A 20589-nucleotide genomic window follows, 5' to 3' on the forward strand; every position below is an offset into this window, starting at 1 on the left:
GCTAAGCGTGGAGTCCAGAGACCGAGATTTTAGGAGGCCACGAAGCACCCAGCCTGCCTGCCTTATGAATCACCCACCCAGCGTGATCATTTATAAAGAGTCCAAGACAGATTGGAAACCAAGTGCTGATTCCGCGCTGCCTACAGAACGTCAGCCTTAATGGCCAAATCACCAAACACAGGTACGGATTTAACTTCTCCAGCACAAAAGAGGGGGAGGGGGAGTTTTCAACATCTGAACAGTCCGGAAATGTGTATGTACATCTCAGCACTGCGGAGGCCGCTGGGTTTCCACCCATTCATCCTTCCAAGGATCACTTTGAAATACCATTAAGTGTGCTGCGCTAGACCTCGTGTGCAGCTCAGACAGGAGCGAGGAATCCAGCTGAGGAGAAAAGCAGCAAAGATAAAACAAAAGAAATGACGTTTATCGATACAAAACCCAAGGAGAGAGACTGGGACGGTGATCTGCCCCTGGGGAAGGCTTCAGACCTGAAGTGCTCAGACGCCGAGCCCCGCAGGTCACAAAGAACTTCTGCAGGTCAAAGACACGCAAAGAAAGGGTGACCCAGGCTCCGGGGAGGGAACCCAAGACTCAAGAAGTGGTGGGCCCGTGGGCAGGAAGTATGGCCTTCTGAGGCCGGACAGAGAAGGGTGAAGTACGTGCCGGGCAAAGGAGAGAGAGGAGGGATGTTCAAAATGCAGATTCTCAAACCCCACGAGGAATACGAAGCTAAGTCTTGAACGGGTCTTCCCGTTATCTGTTGGGTAAAGTGTAGAGAACCACGGGGCCAAAGCCAGAGGACAGGAAGGGGGAATGCTACAAGAGAACAACAGGGGCAGAACTAACAGAAAATACCAACCATCGAGATACGGGTTTGAGGGAAAAGAGGAATCAGAAGGGGACGTGAGGTCTGAAAGAACAGGAAAGTAAGCATGACGTAAGAGAAGACCTAAGAAAGGGCAAATACGGGCTCCTGGTGGCTCAGTCAGTTAAAGCCTTCCGCTCAGGTCATGATGTCCCGGTCCTGAGATCGAGTCCCACCCAGGCTCCCTGCTCGGTGGGAAGTCTGCCTCTCTCTCTTCTGCTTCTCCTGCTCTGTGTCAAGTAACTAAATAAAATCTTTTAAAATAAAATTAAAAAACAAAAGAAAGAAAGGGCAAATGTTGGCAGAGAAAGCCAAAATCTGGACATTCTGAGGTTGCATTCCCTACTGGGTAGGAAATTTGGTCTTAGAAATTCAAGAAAATTAACCTCATATTTGAACATGTACAACATTTGCTGGCACATCTTCTAGGGCTGCTACGAGCTGGCTACTTTGCAACGTTCTATTAATTAACTTCTGGACTGTGTCTCTGTCTCCCTAAATACGTGAAGGGCAAATTATACATAGAAGGCGGAGTGTTAAAAACTTAAGAGGAACTCAATAAATATTTACTGGATAATGAAAGTAGAAGGCTAAACAAAGGCTGAAGGTTTTCTTCTATTTTTTATGATTATTATTTTAAAAAGAAAAGGAAAAAAGTCCTCTTCTCACTTCTTTCCTCTCTCTCACTCTTTTAAAGATGCCACAATTCTTACCTTTGCTGCCAAAGCTTTTAAGCTGTCGAGGAATCTCTGCCAGAAATCCTTGAAGAGTGGGCGGTCGATTTTCTTCAGGCTCTCTTTGGTGCTAGCATCCACACTGACATACAGCTGGGTAACTGGTTTGAGGTTCCTTTGTAATTTAAAAAAACAAAAAACAGGGGGAAAATTATGCCTGTGTCAGGCTTTTCATGATGTAGAACTTACAGCCTGCAGGAGACGGGGTAACGGAACATCGCACAGGTCTACAGGCTTCTGCCTCTCCCGAAGGACTGAAGAAACGACTTTCATAATGTGACAGAATGGGCTGTCAGTTGATTATGTCTCACAATGACTGGACGCCATTCTTAAGAAACTGAAAGCATTCAATTACTTAAAACTGGCCCCTCTTGAAACACTAGCTTTTAGTGGAAAACGAACAAAATGAGATCTAGCTTCAGGTCAGGCACCATGAGCCCAGGGCAATTAGAAGGGGTCTCAGACTTGGGTTTCGCCAGGAACTCTGCCACTCAAGCTTTGCACAGCGGAAACGCCGCAGCCGTGTGGGGTCTGTGCTGACAGGCCACCTCCCATCCTCAATTCACTGAGGAACAAGTTTTCGAAGGACCAAGAAACAACCCAAAAAGCTCAAACCTTTTTTTGAGCCTCACTTATGCCTTGGAGAGCCAGAGCGGGTTTAAAGCTCAGCCTTGTGGAGGCGAATGATGACCTAGTCAGGGAGCTTTAAGCAAGTGTGGAGCTAAGAGAGCAACCAAGCCTTATAAAGGACCGGACCCCCAAGAGGAATGTGTGCGGCAGGTTAGGCTTCTGTGCCTTCTTCATCAGTCTCCTGACCGCCACTCACTCTCCACTACTCAACCTCACGGACTCATTTCATTAAAGCCATTTATTCTTATCTAGTCTACTTGGTAGTTATACTTAAAGTCCAGACTGCATGCTTTCCCAAACCTTCCTGTTCTCCCTTCAGATGGGTTCCCCGGGGCGCCTGGGTGGCTCAGTCGGTAAAGCGTTTGCCTTCGGCTCAGGTCATGATCCCAGAGTCTCAGGATCAAGCCCCACATGGGGCTCCCCACTCAGTGAGGAGTCTGCTTCGCCCTCTGACCGCCCCCTCTCGTGCCCTCTCTCTCTCTCTCTCTCTCTAATAAATTAAAAACAAAAAACAAAAGAGTGGCATAATTCATCTTCTTCGATAAATTTGCAACTAGAAAGAAAGTTCCCTTTAATAATGCTATGACCAAATTCTTCACTATTAGCTTTCCAGAATTCGTATTTACCCCCAGAATTTATTTATGCATTTTTTGCTTCAAAGTCTATTCACTTAAAAAACTGAAGTATAATTCACATGCTATAAAATTCACCACCGAAGTGGTTTATGTTTTTGTACCTATCAGTATCAGCCTAATCAGTCTCTAAATGTTAAGACCTTGAAGAGCAAGAACCATATTTTTTTTAACCCAGTCATGCAGGCAGATCCGTGAAGCTACTTTTTACTCGATACTGTTGACCTGAGCTAACCTAAACTTTTAGGGCATGCAGGCCAAACCAATGCTTATAATGATCTGGTTAGTGACATATGGAAAAATCAGAAGGTCTAAACCCAAAGTTATTAAGAGTGGAGAAGCTCTGACCGAAGTTAAGAAGTGATTAAAATACTGCAGACCCATTGCTTTAACCCGTCTCCAACACTGGCATACCAAGGGAACCCTTAAAAGTTCAACCCTGTGTCACGACTGAGCAAAGGACATCAATTACTGCAAATGAAAAACAGGCGCGCCCTGTTAATGGCACATTCGGTCTCATCACCCCGCTTGCTGGGAGCCTCTTAATAACAGACAAGCTATGCTACCTTAACTGGACTCTATGTCGTACAGAAAATAAAAGTAGAAGAGACTGCTTTAACGGATACTGCTGGCTATCATTATCTGGTACTTACAGGACTTTGTCATAAAGCTGCCTAATGCAAAGTGGGAACCGGCTTGACCTTTTCACTACGCCTTCATAACTACTTAAGATTATGAACAGTAAATTCCAAAGGCCACAATTATTTTACAAACTTCCCTCACTTGCAAAAAAAGGAAGCCCTGGACACTAACAGTACCAGTAAGAAATTTTACTCGGTACTAAAATCTGAGATGCTGGGCGCCTGGGTGGCTCAGTGGGTTAAGCCGCTGCCTTCGGCTCAGGTCATGATCTCAGAGTCCTGGGATCGAGTCCCGCATCGGGCTCTCTGCTCAGCGGAGAGCCTGCTTCCCTCTCTCTCTCTCTGCCTGCCTCTCCATCTACTTGTGATTTCTCTCTGTCAAATAAATAAATAAAATCTTTAAAAAAAAAAAAAAAATAAAAAAATAAAATAAAATCTGAGATGCTATGATCAAGGAAGTTTGTACATCTCTTACGAAAGAGCAGAGGAAGCATGAAGAGGAGTTAAAGTCCCTGAGAATTCCAGAGCTTATTCCTAAGGGACTCAAAACATGAGAAGTATCTTGGAGAAATATTCTGAGCCTCAAGGATCTTACGTCTGCCTCGGATTGGCCTCTATTCCCCAGGACAAGCAAGAGGTTCTCGGCACGGCCATTTATCTATCACTATTCTATATAGAGATTGCATCGTTTTTGTTCCCAAAATGCAAGAGAATGTTATAACCTTAAAATAATGGTAATAATTTGTGTGTGACAGTCTCACAACGCTGCTGAGAACAATTAAAAAGGAAAATAAAAGGGAAATACAATCCTAAACCCCATCCCCAGTGAAAATGCCCAACGAATCTTGGTAAGATTATTGTAAAGATCTTTCATCCTGCTCATTTAAATCTGAATTAAGAACAACCATAAATACAAATGCGTTGACAACTGGACATAAAAATCCCTCTTCCTTTTTTGCCCTTCCATAGAGATTAGCAGGCCACTGGCTTGGAAGGTAGAATGAGAACCAATCTCTACAGCAAGGAAAAAAGGAAGAGATTTAAGTTTGCAAGAAACCAAACGGCTTACAGAGTAAGTCTGACGTTCCTACTGAACAAAACATTAAAAAAAAATAACCGAAGTGGTCCAAACATCAACAGCATTAAAACCAGAATCTGGGGGGCACCTGGGTGGCTCAGTGGGTTAAAGCCTCTGCCTTCGGCTCAGGTCATGATCTCAGGGTCCTGGGATCGAGCCCCACATCGGGCTCTCTGCTCAGCGGGGACCCTGCTTCCCCCCCTCTCTCTCTGCCTGCCTCTCTGCCTACTTGTGATCTGTCAGATAAATAAATAAAATCTTTAAGAAACAAAACAAAAAACACAAAAATCTGGGCTGTTAGTTGCGGCCGAATTATGCAGGAGGAGAAGAGGAGGAGGACGAAGGGAAGGATTTACCGAGCACTCGTCAGGGGCGGCTGCTCCGTGCTTCAGCCTCCTCTGCAGTTCATGAAACTTTCACAGTAAAACAACACGGTGGTCGCTACTTCTACCAAGTTTAGACACGATGAAACTGAGACCCAAAGGCTAAGGAGCTTGTTCGAGAATCCGCAAGTATCAATACTGACACCCAAGCTGAGATGGGACCCCAGAGCCTGCTCCCCCAGCCCCGCGCAGCAACGCCTCCCTCAGACGGTCAGTTCACAGACAGTACTGGCTGGCCCTTTGTCAAGGAGAGCCTCACAGCAGTGTTTCTCCAAGTGTGGTCAGGACAACCTGTATCAGAAGCACCTGCAAACCCGGGTTCTGGGGCCTCTCTCAAGACTGAATCATCTAGGAATGGAGCCTTAGAAAGTGTATTGTTGTATTAGTTTCAAGAACTTCTCCACATCGATCAAGTAAGTTGAAAACACAAATAAATGGGAAGATATCCCATGTTCATGGATCAGAAGAATTAATATGGTGATAATGAAAATGTCTGTGAACACCCAAAGCCATCTACAGATTCAGGGCAATCCCTACTAAATTCCAATGACCCTTTTCACAGAAAGAGAAAAATCAATCCTAAACTTCCTACAGAACCACAAAAGACTCCGAGTAGCCAGAGCAATCCTAATGAAAAAAAAAAAAAAAAAAAAAAAGAACAAAGCAGGAAGCATCGTACTTCCTGATCTGAAACTACAGCAGAGATACAGTAATAAAAACAGTATGATGTTAACACTCACATGAAAACATGAACGACATTAAAGCAAACGGACAAATAGAGCAGAATCAGGAATCCCGAGATAAACCCACGTGTACATATAGTCAACAAGTATTTGACAAGGGAGCCAAGATCACTCAATGTGGAAAGGGCAGTCTCTTCACCAAATGGTGCTGGGAAAACTGGATATTCACATACAAAAAATGAAACTGGACCCCTGTATCACTCACAAAATCTAAGTCAAAATGGAGTAAAGACTTAAATATTAGACCCCAAACTGTAAAATTCCTGGAAGAAAACACAGGGAAAAGGTCTTTCACCTTGGACTTGGCAACGGTTTTTGGATATGACACCAAAAGTGCAGGCAACAACAACAACAACAAACAAACAAACAAGTGGAACTGCACCAAATGAAAGAGCTTCTGCACAACAAAGTCAGAGAGGCAACCTCCAGAATGGAAGAAAATCTCCGCAAATCGTATGTCTGAATCAGGTTCATATCCAAAATAGGTAAGGAACTTCTACAACTGAAAAGCAAAAAACCTAATCTGATATTTAAAAATGGGCAAAGGACCAGCACAGACATTTTTCCAAAGAAGACATGCAAGTGGCCAACAGGTGCTTGAAAAGGACCTCGACGTCGCTCGTAAGCAAGGAGATGTCAATCCAAGTACAGCCCCGTGGGGAATGGCTCTTCTGAGAAGACAAGAGATGACACGAAGCGACGAAGAGGCACAGAGGAAAGGGAACCCTGTGCACTGCTGGTGGGAATGTAAATTGGTACAGTCACTATGGAGGCTCCTCAAAAACACTAAAACCAGGACTACCGCAGGATGCAGCAATCCCACTTCTGGGTGTTTATCCAAAGGAACGAATCAGTATCTTGAAAAGATCTCTGCATCTCCATGGGCACTGCAGCATTTTCCACAACAGCCGAGACACGGACAAGTGTCTATCAACAGATGGATGGATAAAGAAAATGCCACATTATTCAGCCGTGAGGAAAAAGGAGATTCTGTCATTTGCAACATGACGGATGAGCCTGAGGACATTATGCAGAGGGAGATGAGCCCAATACGGAAAGACATATGAAAGAAAAAGAAAGAAGACATTTTCGATTAGCTGTTTTCTTCCCTGTGTAGGAGCCACCACACTCTCACTTCTTTGTCTATTTCATGATTTTTTAAATAAACATTTAACATTTTATATAATATTATGCACGACTCTGGGTATCAGATACCTCCCAAAGCAGGGTTGCTGTTTTTTATTTGTTTGTCGCTGTTTTGTTGTTACTGAACTACTCTGGTAAATTCTGTAATTCTTCCTTGCATTTAGCCTGCTTGGTTAGCCTAGTAGTCTGCTAGTGACTGGCCAGAAACAGCCCTAAGCGCCTCCAACCAGCAAGGCTCCCACCTCTGCGGAGGCTTCTGTGTGTCCGGGCAAGCGGAGGTGGGCGGCTCACAACTCGGCCTCGGTTTGCTTAAGACACCGACATCTGCAGGGGTGAGAGCATAAAGCCTTGTCACGTCTCTCTGGCAGGCCCGGCTTCTAGCTTCCCAGGAATACACAGGAGCTTTTCAAAGTTCCCTATGAACACCTCATTCCCCAGCTTTTCCTTCAATCTCTTCAATCGGCGTCCTGCTTGCCCCAACCGTAACCGCTGCCTCAGGCAGCTGCGAAGTTGAACAGTTGCCGCTAACTGGCCCCTAACAAGAACCCTGCCCCCCGCCAAGAAAAGCTTCTTCCCTGGACAGGATGAGTGACTTCAGTAAAGACAAGCCCTGTGCATGGGCTTCCAGGGAACGGCCACAGAACCCGCATAACGACGGTTCTCTGCAGACGGGACTCTGAAGGATTGCCTGCTCGGTTCCGCCTCCCCTCCCCCGGCTGCCAGGCAGCGGGTGTTTCCTGGGGCTACAAGCTATTGGGTTTAGGCGACTGCAGCGCTGGGGCAGTGAGGATGGACTAGGACATATTAAGACCCCACGAAGCTTAGGACACGAACATCACAAGACTTACTGTCCCCACTGAGATTGAACCATTTTTCTAGAATAAATGCTCCTCAGACTATTGTGTGTCTTTGGTTAAGAAAAAGTTGATTCTGACCAGGTTTGCTAGTGTTCTCACTGCTTTTGCAGAGCAGTAGGTTCTGTACTGTTAATCCAGCTGACACCCACCCCGTAAGCTTTGTTTCTATTCCCCTCACTACCCATCACAGTATTTTCGACATCCACTGTGACTTCTTGAACCCATCAGAAGCAACTGATAAATTACAAACATACTAGAATAGTCTATTAATCTCTCCGTGTTGATTTCTACTGTGATTCCAGGATGTTCAGGTATCTTGCTCCATATGAGTTCAATGCTTTGCTGGAACTTGCTATAATGCCCAGCATATGGCCATCAGGAGATTAGTCTGCAAGCAAATTCCATGCTCTTGAAAAAAATTATATGCCAAAGTTTCTGGCTGCAATGCTCAATTTCTGTAACACAGGCTAAATTTGTTGCTTTAGTTGTTCAAATCTTCACTACTGCTATTGATTTTAATTTGCTTCTTTTAACAGTTTGAGAGAATTATGTTAAAAACCTACCATCTCTCCTCATAGTTCTTTCAATATTGAGATCATGTTATTGTGTTTACAAGTTTTAAATTGTTAAATTCTTTTATGTTCCCAGTGGGTTTAAAATTTTATTATTAAGAAACATCTACCTTATCTTGAGTAATGATGCCTGTCTTAAAGTACGCTTTGACCAAATTATTACTTAGCCTACCTTTCCAAAAGCAAAACTTCTAGGTGTTTTCATGTATTATCTCGTATACTCTCAATGCCACTATACGATGGTCACGATTATAAAATCCGGTCACAGGTTAGGAAGCTGGGCCCCGAGAAGTTACTTTCTCAGTGTCACTAGGACAGCAAGAGATTCAGTTAGGATCCAAACCAGATCTCCTCTAGACCAGAGTCCAGCTCTTAACACCTGACTGTATTTCCTCTTTTTTAGCCTATCTAGACCTGCATATATATTTTTTTAACAATCTTATTTATTTATTTATTTATTAGAAAAGAGGAGAGCATGAGCGGGGGAAGAGGCAGAGAGAGAGGAGGAAGCAGGCTCCCCGCTGAGCAGGGAGCACGATGTGGGGCTCGATCCCAGAACCCTGAGATCACGACCTGAGCCAAAGGCAGACACTTCACCGACTGAGCCACCCAGGCGCCCCTAGACTAGCATATTTCTGAAAGGTACTCTGTCAATTCACGGACACAAGAGAAGACTGTATTTTAAACTTAACACATTTACTACAAACAAAACAGGCTGGGAGGGGAGAAAAGCTTCTACTGAGAGGATCACGTGATGTTTATAATCCTCTTTTAATTAGAAGCTATTTTCTGTAACCTAAAAAATACAAGAAAACTATTTGAGCTAAAAAATACATGAAAACTATTTTTATTAAAATTCATGCATTTCTTCAAACATTCACTAAGCCTCTAGTATGGGAAGAGCTATCCAATTTACAGAGGTTCTCTGACACATATGGTAAATGTCTTAGCACAAACTAAAAACAAAACATACAGCAAACAGAGTCACAGAAATACTGATGGGAGAAGCAAAACAAAGAGCCTGCAGTTCACGCGGCTTCAGTGCTCAACAGTAAATGAGCAGAGGGACAAAGCCGGTGGAGGCGGCGAGGTCCAGGAGTTAAGCGCTCATCGTGCCACAGCTTGATTCGGAACACAGGTCTGTCTTCTTGGGATCAGCTGCGGGCACACAGTCAGCTGTGCATCAACAACATTTACCAAAAAAGAAAAATCAGATTTTAAGTGTAGACTTAAAAATAACATAAAACAGATAAGAAAATAATGAAAAAACGGGGACTCAAGACGAAGCCAAGAGTATGTCCGTCTACAAGAGCTACACAAAGGAGACTCTAAACCCTAAAACACTCGTGGAAAGAGAGACACAGTCATAGGTTTCGTATGTCCAAGGAAGAACAAACCAGTCAGTTCTCGGAGAATCCTCAGAGAAGAAGCTACTCCGCGTTGCAGAACATCACTCCAACAGCTTCATCACGCACAACACGAGGACCCCCGAGGTCTGCTTTAAGAAGCCGTCTCACTGCCGGGCACCGGCATCACAGCCCAGAGCAATCCGAGAAGGAGTAACGTGGCGTGCGCTAGCAGAACCATGGTGTGAGGGACCTCTCTGACTGCAGTGCTGAACGCAAACGCCCACTGTACCCAATGACAAGGGTCCTAAACTCACTTGTCTACAGGGGCCAAGGATAGCGTGTGAGTCAAGCAAGCCACTTTTAAAGGAGAAAGTTCTTTGGACACCGAAACGCAAACTGCACATGGAACACGCAAGGATACTCTTTCCTTACTCAAAGTGACATGCTTCCATTTTCCTTGACCATGTGGTACCTTCCACGGTTTCGTATTTGTTAGAAATGGTGACAGAAACTTCTCTGCTATAAGAGAATGAACAGTGCAACTCCGCTGACAAGTGGCCCGTGGCACTCAGCCTTATGGCGGAGACAACAAAACGGGGAACAGTCTGGCAAACTGAAAACCACAGCTTCATCAAAGGAATAACCATTACCTGGTGTGATACTGTATAATAAGACAGGATTCCTTACGCTTAGTTCCTGGCATAGAGTTCCTAAAACCCTTGGCATTTCCTGAGTGACAGAGGTGAGAGAAGCATCTTTTGTTATCCGTACTAGCCCCATTCAACCACAAAGATTTACTTTACTAATGAGGTGACTCCTGCTGGGCCCCCAGACAGCTTCAGGATGGGGCTGGCAGCCACAAGAACCAACCAGGTGATTATAGGGTTGGAACTTTCAGATCCACCCCCCAACCTCCAGGGAGGGAGACAGGCTGGAGGTTGAGCTAATCACCAACTGACAAAGACTGACGCAGTCCTGTCTATGTAAACATGATGGGGTTCCAGAGGCTTCAGGCTGGTGAACACACTGAGGTACCGGGTGCAGGGGCAGGACGGGGGTTACTGTGCCTGGAGATGGGATGGAAGTGTAGTGCCCCCCATACCGGGTCCCTTGATCTCTTCCATGTGGCTAGTCCTGATCTGTATGCTTTACACTAAACGAATAATAGTCATAAACGGTTTTCCCTGATTTCTGTGAGTGGTTCTAGCACATCACCGAACTTGAGGAAGGAGTCATGGGAAGCCCCGATCTACAGCTCCTGGTCAGAAGAACCGGTGCGATACGGACTGCGCCCGGCGCCGGAAGTGGGGCGCTCTTATCAGACTGAACCCCTAAGCTACGCAGTCTGCCCGGACCCAGGTGGTGTCCGCAGAGAACCGGAAAACTGCTGGTGTAGAAAAAACCACACATCCGGTGTCAGAGGACCGTGAGTGATAAAACCAGCTAAGAGTGAAGTGTTCTGGTATTGGAAAAGCAGCACTTTTTACTTGGCTTCTAACAATTTTTGCCAGACTGTCTTTTCCAAAAGTCAGAAATTCAGATTTTATGCAAAATCTCTGGATGTTAACTGTTGGCCTAAAAACACAAACAGAAAGCTTTTCAACATGGTTCAGGACAAATAAAATCTACTTCTGACCAACTGCCAGTCTGAAACCTTTGGGCCTCTCCAGCTAACCCATAAAATTATCTTTTTTTTTTCAATTGAGTTCCTAAAAAACAGGGAATCCCAGTGGTTCAAGGTTAACCTCCTTGACCACAGCCCGTTGTGCCATACACTGGACGACAAACACGGCCCTAAATTCCTCCTCTCCTTATATCCGCGTCCCCTTGCCCCGCAGCTGGGGGTGCCCTCTCAGCTGGGACTTGCTTTGGCCAATGGAAGTGAGCGGGGATGACCCGAGCAGAGGCTCACGAGAGACGCCTGGGCATGGAGCTCACCCTCCTGCGCGGCTTTTGAAACCCTGCCCCCATGTGAGCACGTTCACCGGGAGGTGAGAAGCTACACGAATAGAGGCCATCGGTCCCAGCCATGGCCGCGTAGACCAGCCAGCCCAGCGATCCGCCAACTGACCGAGGAACAACATGGAGACCCGCAAAGCCAGCGCACCCAGAATTATGAGCTAAATAAATGGCGGTCACGTTGAGTGATTCGGCTTTAAGATGAGTGATTGTAAGAAGAGGTAACTGACAAGAAGCCATGCCGGCTAACAATACCACTATAAAACCGCTTGCTTTGGTGGAATTAAAAGGGCCTTTCCTCGGGGCGCCTGGGTGGCTCAGTGGGTTAAGCCGCTGCCTTCAGCTCAGGTCATGATCTCAGAGTCCTGGGATCGAGTCCCGCATCGGGCTCTCTGCTCAGCGGAGAGCCTGCTTCCCTCTCTCTCTCCCTGGCTGCCTCTCCGTCTGCTTGTGATTTCTCCCTGTCAAATTAATAAATAAAATCTTTAAAAAAAAAAAAAAAAAAAAAGGGCCTTTCCTCAAGAGAAAAGGCATTCATGGTCCAATCCTTCCCAGTCCTACTATTAATACTAAGTGTCTTACATGATAAAAGCCCGCGTTAACAAAACCATAAAGCTGCAGAGTCCAACAGCCTTCTCCACGGCCCAAGGTGTTAGCCTCCGTCCTCCACAGCCTCGAGGACCACTCCCTGCACAACTGCCCTCGGGGGAAGAACTGCCCCTGCGAAGCCACACACTTGGGAGCCGAAGGGCAGATGAAATTCTCTTAAGGAAAAGCGTCGTGAAAAGGGAAGTAGCCTGAACTACACCTGCGTGCGGGTCAAGGGAAGGCCAACGGACAAAGTCAAGAACCTCCTTAGAAGGTATTAAAGTGTGGGTGGTACTGCAGTAACTTAGGGAAAAGTTTTTAATTAAAAAAACAACTTAGTAAACCTCCGATCACCGAGAGCGCATCATTATTGCCCAGAGCGCGCTCAGTGATAAAGCGGCTGCGAGGGGTTCGCTCGCCAGCTCTGCTGCCTGAGCTGACCCGCTGTACGGAAGCGGCACTACAAACACTGCGGGTAACTTCCCAAAGTCACTGGAGTCTACAGCCCTGCGGTCCCGAAGAAACGAAGACACCCGAGACAACCGGCATTTGGATTCCTCCCAACTCACAGGACTCGAACGGTACGATCCGGACGCCGAGGCACTGCTCCTTCCACTCTCTCCTGGGCCGGGGGTGAAGGGAGAGGAGGGCGCTCAGCTCAACTCAGAGAGGCCCTCGGGTCAGGAAAGTATCAGTGGGAAAGCAGGGGCGCCTCAGGCCCGTTTTGTTTCACTACTCTATAGCCCAGAGTATCTGAAACTCGTAGTTTTAAATACTGAGTCTCAATACTTCATTAATACTTAGTTACAATACTAGTTCTAAGGCTTAGTTAATACTCAGTATTAACACATCTTAGTATCTGGTATGTCAAATCTCCGTGCTCTTCTTCTAACTCGTTTCTGAACTACTCACACGTCACTCTGGGGAAGAGTAGGGGTGGGACAGGCACCTGTTTCGGGCCCCTAACGCCAGGCAGGCATGTCACGCCACACCAGCAGGACTGCTGTGCATTAGAGAAAGGCAGGCCGGAAGGTCAGGCTCTTCAATCCATCTCTGCTAGGGTGTCGTTAACAGAAATTCCCCTCAGATCCTAGCAGTAGTATGCGGAGCCCAGCCATAAGTGTGTATCTCAGCTTTGGGTTTTGCCTCCGTCCACACTGGTAGTTCAATAAATAACCAAGATACGCCAATTCTTTGAGCTCCAAACCTAAAACGGCTCCTTCCCACACATTCTCTCCTTCGCCCAGTAAGGACAACTGAAGAAGGGACACACACCCCTGGACCCCGGCACCCTGGATATAGGAGCTTCAAGAACGCTTTCCAAATCCACACAAAGGAACTTTGCTTCTGAGCACTCCTTCTTCCTTATTACTCACAGGGTATACCCTTCCCGCTTCCTAAGAACTCTTGTGTTCAACGTCCGAGAAACCTGCTGACTTCTCATGCCCTACTTCACTCCTCCTTGCCTCCCAACCAGTTTACCAGTGCCCACACTGAACAACTGGTTTAATCAACGCCTTTGTGTCCCATTTTCACGGATGGCAGTCAAGACTAGCATGACACTGTGTCGTATGGTGATCCCCGGGCTCCGAGAGGAGGCTCACCAGCGAGTGGGGAAGAGGGACCCAAGAACACTTTCTGAGCGCTCACGAGGTGCCAGGCATTTAGCTGGACACTCTCAAGCACACAGCTGATGCACCGCTCTGTAACCTTCTTCAGTCTGTGACCACTCGAAAGGAGTGCTGTGCATGCAAACAATGAATCATCTTCTCTGGTTATCATTTTGCAGAAAATTACCCACATCCCACTTCAAGCAGATTTATTCTTTTTACATATATATGCCTCGGATTTGGGATAAACTCCCTTTCTGTCATGTGTATATAAATCCCAACATCTATAGCAACTCTTCCAACAGGAGCCATCTGAAAACCCAGGGGTTTTAAACCTAAAAAAATGTCTAAAAAGGAATGGAAACCCACACAAAATTTATACATTGACATTTTAAAAACATTTCCCTTTTAACTTTACCTTTTTATACGACTTCAGAAAGTATTGTTTTAGCTATCCTTGTGACAATGTCACTGGTTTTCTTATTACTGCCCATTAGTCAATTTTATCCAACTCTGATTTCCTAGGACGCTAAATTTTAAACTCACTTTGCGCATGCCCGCGTATGATCATTCTTTTTACAAACAATAATATCTTCTTTATTGAATACATTGAGCATGTGACACTGTAAGTTTAAGGTGTATAACGCGTTACATTTGTATATCGTCGTGATTGTCCGAGTAACATTTATAACATTACATAATTTATACACTATGATTATCTCTATTCCTTATAGTATCCATTAGGTCTCTATGGCTTAGTTACTACTTGTTACAAGTTTGTACCCTTAAACACCACCAACCTTACACCCTCCATCATTCCCTGGTAACCATCATTTACTTTTTTTTTTTTTTAAACAAATTTAACTTTTTGAGATTCCGCACATAAATGGTATCATACAGTACTCGTCTTTCTCGGACTTGCATACCATGACGTGCTCGAGGTCCATCCAAGTTGTTGCAAACAGCAGGATATCCTCCTTTCTTATTGGTCAGTAGTATTTCGTGGTGTACATGTACCACACGGTTTTTATTCGTTCCTCTGTTGACGGGCAGCTGGGGTGTCTCCATAGCTTGGCTATTGTGAAGGATGCTGCAATAAACATGGAAATACTTATCTCATCAAAACCCTGTTTCCATTTCCTTTGGGTATGTACCCAGAAGTGGAGCTGCTGGATCTTACGGTAGATCTATTTTTAATTTTTTGAGAAACCTCCATATTCCTCCACATTCTTTTCCATGGTGGCCGCACCAACTTACATTCCCACCGACAAAGTATAAAGGTTCCCTTGTCTCCACATCCTCGCCAGCACCTGTTGTCTTGTCTTCTCAGTGATGGCCATTTTAGCAAGTATGAGGTGGTACCGCACTGTGGTTTCGATTTGCATCACCCTGACGATGTGTGATGTTGTGCATTTTTCATGCACCTGCTGACCATTTTGATGTCCTCTTTGCAAAAATGCCTATTTAGTTCTTCTATTCATTTTCTGATCAGGTTGTTTTTTGTTGCTAAACCGACCAAGTTCTTGACTTACTTTGGAATGTTCCACATATGTCCACGAAGTCGTTTGCTCTGAAGTGTGGCTCAATTCCGGTGTTTCCTCTTCGACTTCCTGATCCAACTGCTGCTGAGATTAGCGTATCTGGGTCCTTTACTGTTATCGCATTATTGAGCTGTACCTCAAGATCTCTTAGTATTTGTTTAATGTACTTCGGTGTGTGGGTGCTGGAACTGTACACACAAGTGTTCTGTCTTCTTGACGTGCAGATTCACTTACCAATTGTGTGATGACCTTCCTTGTCCCCTGTGACCCTTTTTTTTTTTTTAAAGATTTTATTTATTTGTCAGAGAGAGAGAGAGGGAGAGAGAGTGAGCACAGGCAGACAGAATGGCAGGCAGAGGCAAAGGAAGAAGCAGGCTCCCTGCCGAGCAAGGAGCCCAATGCGGGACTCGATCCCAGGACGCTGGGATCATGACCTGAGCCAAAGGCAGCTGCTCAACCACCTGAGCCACCCAGGTGTCCCACCCTGTGACCCTTTTTTGACTTGGAGAGAGGGATGCCCCACCTACCTTCTTCTGATTCCCACCGCCTGGATGGTCACCTTCCAGCCTTCCACTTTGTGCCTGCTGGTGTCTTCAGAGCTGGACAAGAGTCTCCTATAGGCAGCATATAGCGGAGTCCTGTGTGGTTTTTTGTTGCTGTTGTTTTAAATCCATTCAGCCTCTCTGAGCACTTGATTGCTGGGTTCAATTTTGGGCGGTTATTGATATGTAATGGTTTACTAGTGCCATTTTATCTTCTGCCTTCCCACTGGTTTTTTTTGTTCTGTTTCTACCTTTATAAGCTGGTGGTTTCCATGGTGATTTGCTCAGTCTCCCCTCTTCTTTATGTGTAGTGTCTATGCTCTACATTTCCTGCTTAGTGGTTACCACGAGGATTACGAAAAACACCTCTAGATGAAATAGCCATTTTTTCTGCTGATAGCAATTTATCTTGATTTGCCTATAATTCCATCCTTTTGATACTCCGGTATTTATTTTAACTATTATGTTCAATTAGCCAAAATATAGCACACCGTTAGTTTCTGACGTAGTGTTCAACAATCCACTAGTTGCATACCCAGTGCTCATCACAACACGTGCCCTCCTTAATACCCAACCCCCCATTCCCTCACCCCTCCCTTCTGTAGCCCAAAGTTTGGGTCCTGGAGTTCAGCATCTCTCATGGGTTTTCCCTCCCTTCCCGTATAGTCCTCTGCGCTGTTACATTCCACATATGAGTGAAACCATACGATGATTGTTATTCTTCAGTATTTTTGATGTGACAAATTACCTTTCCATGCTGTGATTTTGTTACCAAGTGGAAGCAGGTACAATTATTTTTAATACTTTTCCTTTAAACTTCATGCTCTAATTAAGGGTTTAATATACTATTGTAAAAAAGAGTTATAGTCTTCTAACTGTCCATTTACCACCTTAATCAGCATTTTGTGTATTTCCATCTTCCCATTTCAGCTTGAAGAGCTCCCTGCAACGTATCCTGTAAGGCAGGTCTATTGGTGGTGAACTCCCCTCAGTTGTGGTTTGTCTGGGAAAGCCTTTATCTTTACCTCATATCTGAAGGATAACTTTGCCAGATATTCTTGGGAGGCAGTTTTTATCTTTCACTATTTTGAAAAAAATCATTCCGCTCTTCACAAGGCTGTAGAGTTTCTGCAGAGAAATCTGCTGAAAGCCTCATGCAGGTTCCTTTGTAAGTTATTGTCTTTTTCCCCCAGGTTGCCTTTTAAATTCTTTACCATTGACTTTGACAGTTTCAATATACTGTGTCTTAAAGAAGGTCTTTTCACATTGAGGTACGTGTTTTATTAGCTTTGTGGACTTGTCTGTCCAGTTCCGTCCCAGGGTTTGAGAAGTTCTCAGCTCTTATTTCCTTAAATATGCTCTCTGCTCCTTTCTCTCTCTCTTATCCCTCTGGAAATTCCCATTCATTTAATGTTGACTCTCCTAATGGCGTCTGATAGTTCTCACAGGGTTTCTTTACTTCCTTAAAATCTTAGTTCTCTCTCCTCTTCCACCTGAATCATTTCTAGATCCCTACCTTCCAGCTCATGAGTTCTCTCTTCCATCTGATCTGCTCTATTTCCAATGCTTTCAAAATGCATTCTTCCTTTCATTTTTTGAGTATTCCAGCTCCAGAATTTCTGTTTGGTTCTTCATTAGAATTTCAATCTCTTTGGTAAAGTATTTCTTCTATTCTCTAATTTTATTCCTGAGGTCACAGTATTGCCTTCATAAGTTTTCTTGTAGTTTGTTGAAGTCCATCATAATAGCTAGTTTTGAATTATGTATCAGATTGCAATAGTCCATGTTTTGTGGTTCTGTTACTACAAAATTGTTATTTTCCTTTTGTGATACCATATTACCATGATTTTTCATAGTGTTTCATGAAAAGTGCCTCTGCCACCGCATCTAAGGCAGCAAACACCCTTCTTATTTATGTAAAAGCCTTGTTTAGTTTGATTCTAATAGTTTTAACAGGTTGGTGATGGAAGCCTTCCTCTTCTCTTCCAGAAGGTGGTGCTGCAGCACAAGTCTTTGGTTCCTCTTACCAGTGCTGACTCCCCCACTAAGGCTGGGAGAGCTGTGCATTGAAAATAAAAGGGGGGGTGATGGCAGCACAGTGGAAGGTGGGGTGTGCTTAGCACCTAGGGCTTTGGGTGTGCCCCATGATCCTCAAGTAGAGGGCTCCCAGAGCTCCATGGGCACTTCCACCTAAATCCCCTGGGGCAGACAGCAGGAAACATACTTTCCTCAGTTCTGAGTCGGCCTTCCTTCCCTTTCATTCCCCCACTTCCCACCCCTCCAGTCACTGTGGTTTCGCAGAGCGAGCAACAGGTTCTCCAGCTCTGTAGCAACCGCTTCCAGCCTCCATCTCCTCTGCCAGAAGGGTGGTGCTGGCTCCCTCCCAGACCTGTCCCTGCAGCCTCCGCTGCCACCCCCTCTCCACTGTCCAATCCACTCGCTTCCGGGTGCACACGCGAATGCCTCTCGGGTGTCCTGGTGTGCTGTACAGAGGTGCTTTTGTTTGTTTGGTTATGGGTATCTGATTAGTTGTAAATGGAAGGCAAGAGAAAAAGGGAATGAGGCAGGCCTCCATGACTCTGACATCACTCCAATACTGTCTTTCTTAAATTTGAAAATTATTTTCTCCTTTTTTTCATGTTATAGTTTATTGGTCAGTATTTACAAAACAACTTTGAATTTTAAAAGATCACTGTCTCTTATTCCTCTGTGGAAATTTCCTCAACATTTCACTAGCCATCTCCCGAGAACTCAGAGGCACTACACTAGTGACGTGAAGATAAATAAGCAGGGGTCACCGGTCTCAAGCAACTCAGTCTTATGGGGAAAGCACAGGAAAATAAGTAAAATTTAATGTTTTTTTGGTGTTATAATACGTGCACAGTTCAAGTATAATGCAAAAACAAGTCATTTCCAGGCCAGAGAAGATGGTCATCTGCATCTGGAAAGCTTTCCCTTTAAGTCACCCAAACCAACTCAACATCTTATGTGTTAAACCTGTTCTTTATGGGATCTTCTACTGCTCCAGGGCCCCATAACCCCAGCAGTCAACATGGCTGGAACCCCTCCAGTCATTAACTGGTCCTCTTCCACGCGGGGCTCTCAGAGCCACGCAGTCTGCCAAGCTGATCTCTACATCTCCATAATGTCTTTTTTAGGGCTCCTCATTCTCACTGTCTTAATTTCATCTTCATGACTCTTACCTAAACAAACACTCTCCTGTCTGGTTGCCTGCGTTCTGGCTCTCCCGTTTTATACCATGCTAGCAGATGACTCCGCAGGAAGCAAGATCTTTCCAAAGAACAGCGCTTGAAGTCCTCTCCAATCTACCCCCTACCTTTTCAACTTGGCTTCCAGCTGCCAGCCTCTTTCGCACACTCTGTGGTCCAGATGAACTATATTTACATAATGGTATCACAAACACCCTAACTTCCTACTTCTCTCAGGAGGTTCTTATTAAAAACTACAGCTTCCTACCTTTAAGATTCCAATTAAAACAGTGGCTTCTCTGAGAAGTTTCACCCTTCTGGAAAAAACACTGCATTCTCTTTTGAATTCCCCCGGCAATTAATTTGTGCCTCTATTCTTTTTACTAATATTATCTTCCCTAATAGAGTGAATTTTTAAGAGTAGGCCTATCTCTCACCCCTAAAAAACCAACACGTGTATGTAATTGGTAATCAACAAGCCCTTTATGAATACATTAAGGCCTTTCTGTCAAACACAGATCCTGGCAGAGTATCTTAATAAGCTGGATGGCTCACCTGATTTCCACAGGGAATTGTGCATTTGTGACCAGGAAACTAGAGATGTTACACTCGTGGAGTAGTGTCAAAAACCTGTTGATTTCCGGGTACATGATGGGTTCTCCCACCAGAGACAACGCACAGTGCTTTATCATCATTCCTTCTTCAAAACGTTCTTCTTTGACACCCGGTACTCCTGGAGAACACAGTGAAAAAGAACAAGCTCTAGGAAACATGGGGAAAGAATATCACGTTCACTTTTCTTAATGAAAGATTTTTAATTTTTCTTTTCTTTTTTTTTTTAAGGTTTTATTTATTTATTTGACAGAGAGAGAGATCACAAGTAGGCAAAGCAGCAGGCAGAGAGAGAAGGGGAAGCAGGCTCCCTGCTGAGCAGAGAGCCTGATGCGGGGCTCCATCCCAGGACCCTGAGGTCACGACCTGAGCCACCCAGGCCCCAAAGATTTTTAATTTTTCTTAATGGTTCTTTGGTTATAGAAGGCAAATTCATTTTTTAAACCATCCAAATAATATAAAACAAGAGGGAGGGGAAAGGGCTAGAATTAGTAAATCAGAAAGATCAGGAACCTCCCCTTCAGTTCAACCCTAACTGAACTACAGGAACATGAGCAGGCGAAGCGAACTCCGCTAGCTAACGATCTGGAATGCGGAACACATCCCTTTCCGTAATTTGCTTAGCTCTGTATTCTTTCATGTTGGTTTAAGAAAATGAGCTTGAATGTTTATCAACAGCTAAGTGGATAAACAAAATTTAGTGTAAACGTGCGATGAAATATTATTCAGCCTTGCAAAAGGAATGTGATGCTGACAGGTGGCAACACGGACGAGTCTGTGCTAAGTGAAAAGAGCCAACACATAGGGACGAACTTATGATTCCACTAATCTGAGGTCCCTAGAATAGGCTAATTCAGACAGACAGAAAGTGGAAGGTTACCAGAGGCTGGGAAGA

The 20589-nt window shown here is 44.8% G+C and overlaps 1 protein-coding gene across 2 annotated transcripts in view; it reads right to left on the reverse strand.

Moving 5' to 3' along the window:
• Nucleotides 1-20589, reverse strand: part of LOC116581525 (S-adenosyl-L-methionine-dependent tRNA 4-demethylwyosine synthase TYW1-like) — a 203813-nt gene that overhangs the window by 73965 nt on the left and 109259 nt on the right. For both annotated transcript variants that reach the window (XM_032328726.1, XM_032328727.1), the window contains exons 12-13: nt 19638-19815; nt 1582-1717 (exon numbers count right to left, since the gene is read on the reverse strand). In XM_032328726.1, the coding sequence (XP_032184617.1) occupies nt 1582-1717; nt 19638-19815 (314 nt within the window). The remainder of the gene's footprint in view (nt 1-1581; nt 1718-19637; nt 19816-20589) is intronic.

This window comes from Mustela erminea, chromosome 20 (assembly GCF_009829155.1).
Source record: "Mustela erminea isolate mMusErm1 chromosome 20, mMusErm1.Pri, whole genome shotgun sequence".
NCBI lineage: Eukaryota > Metazoa > Chordata > Mammalia > Carnivora > Mustelidae > Mustela > Mustela erminea.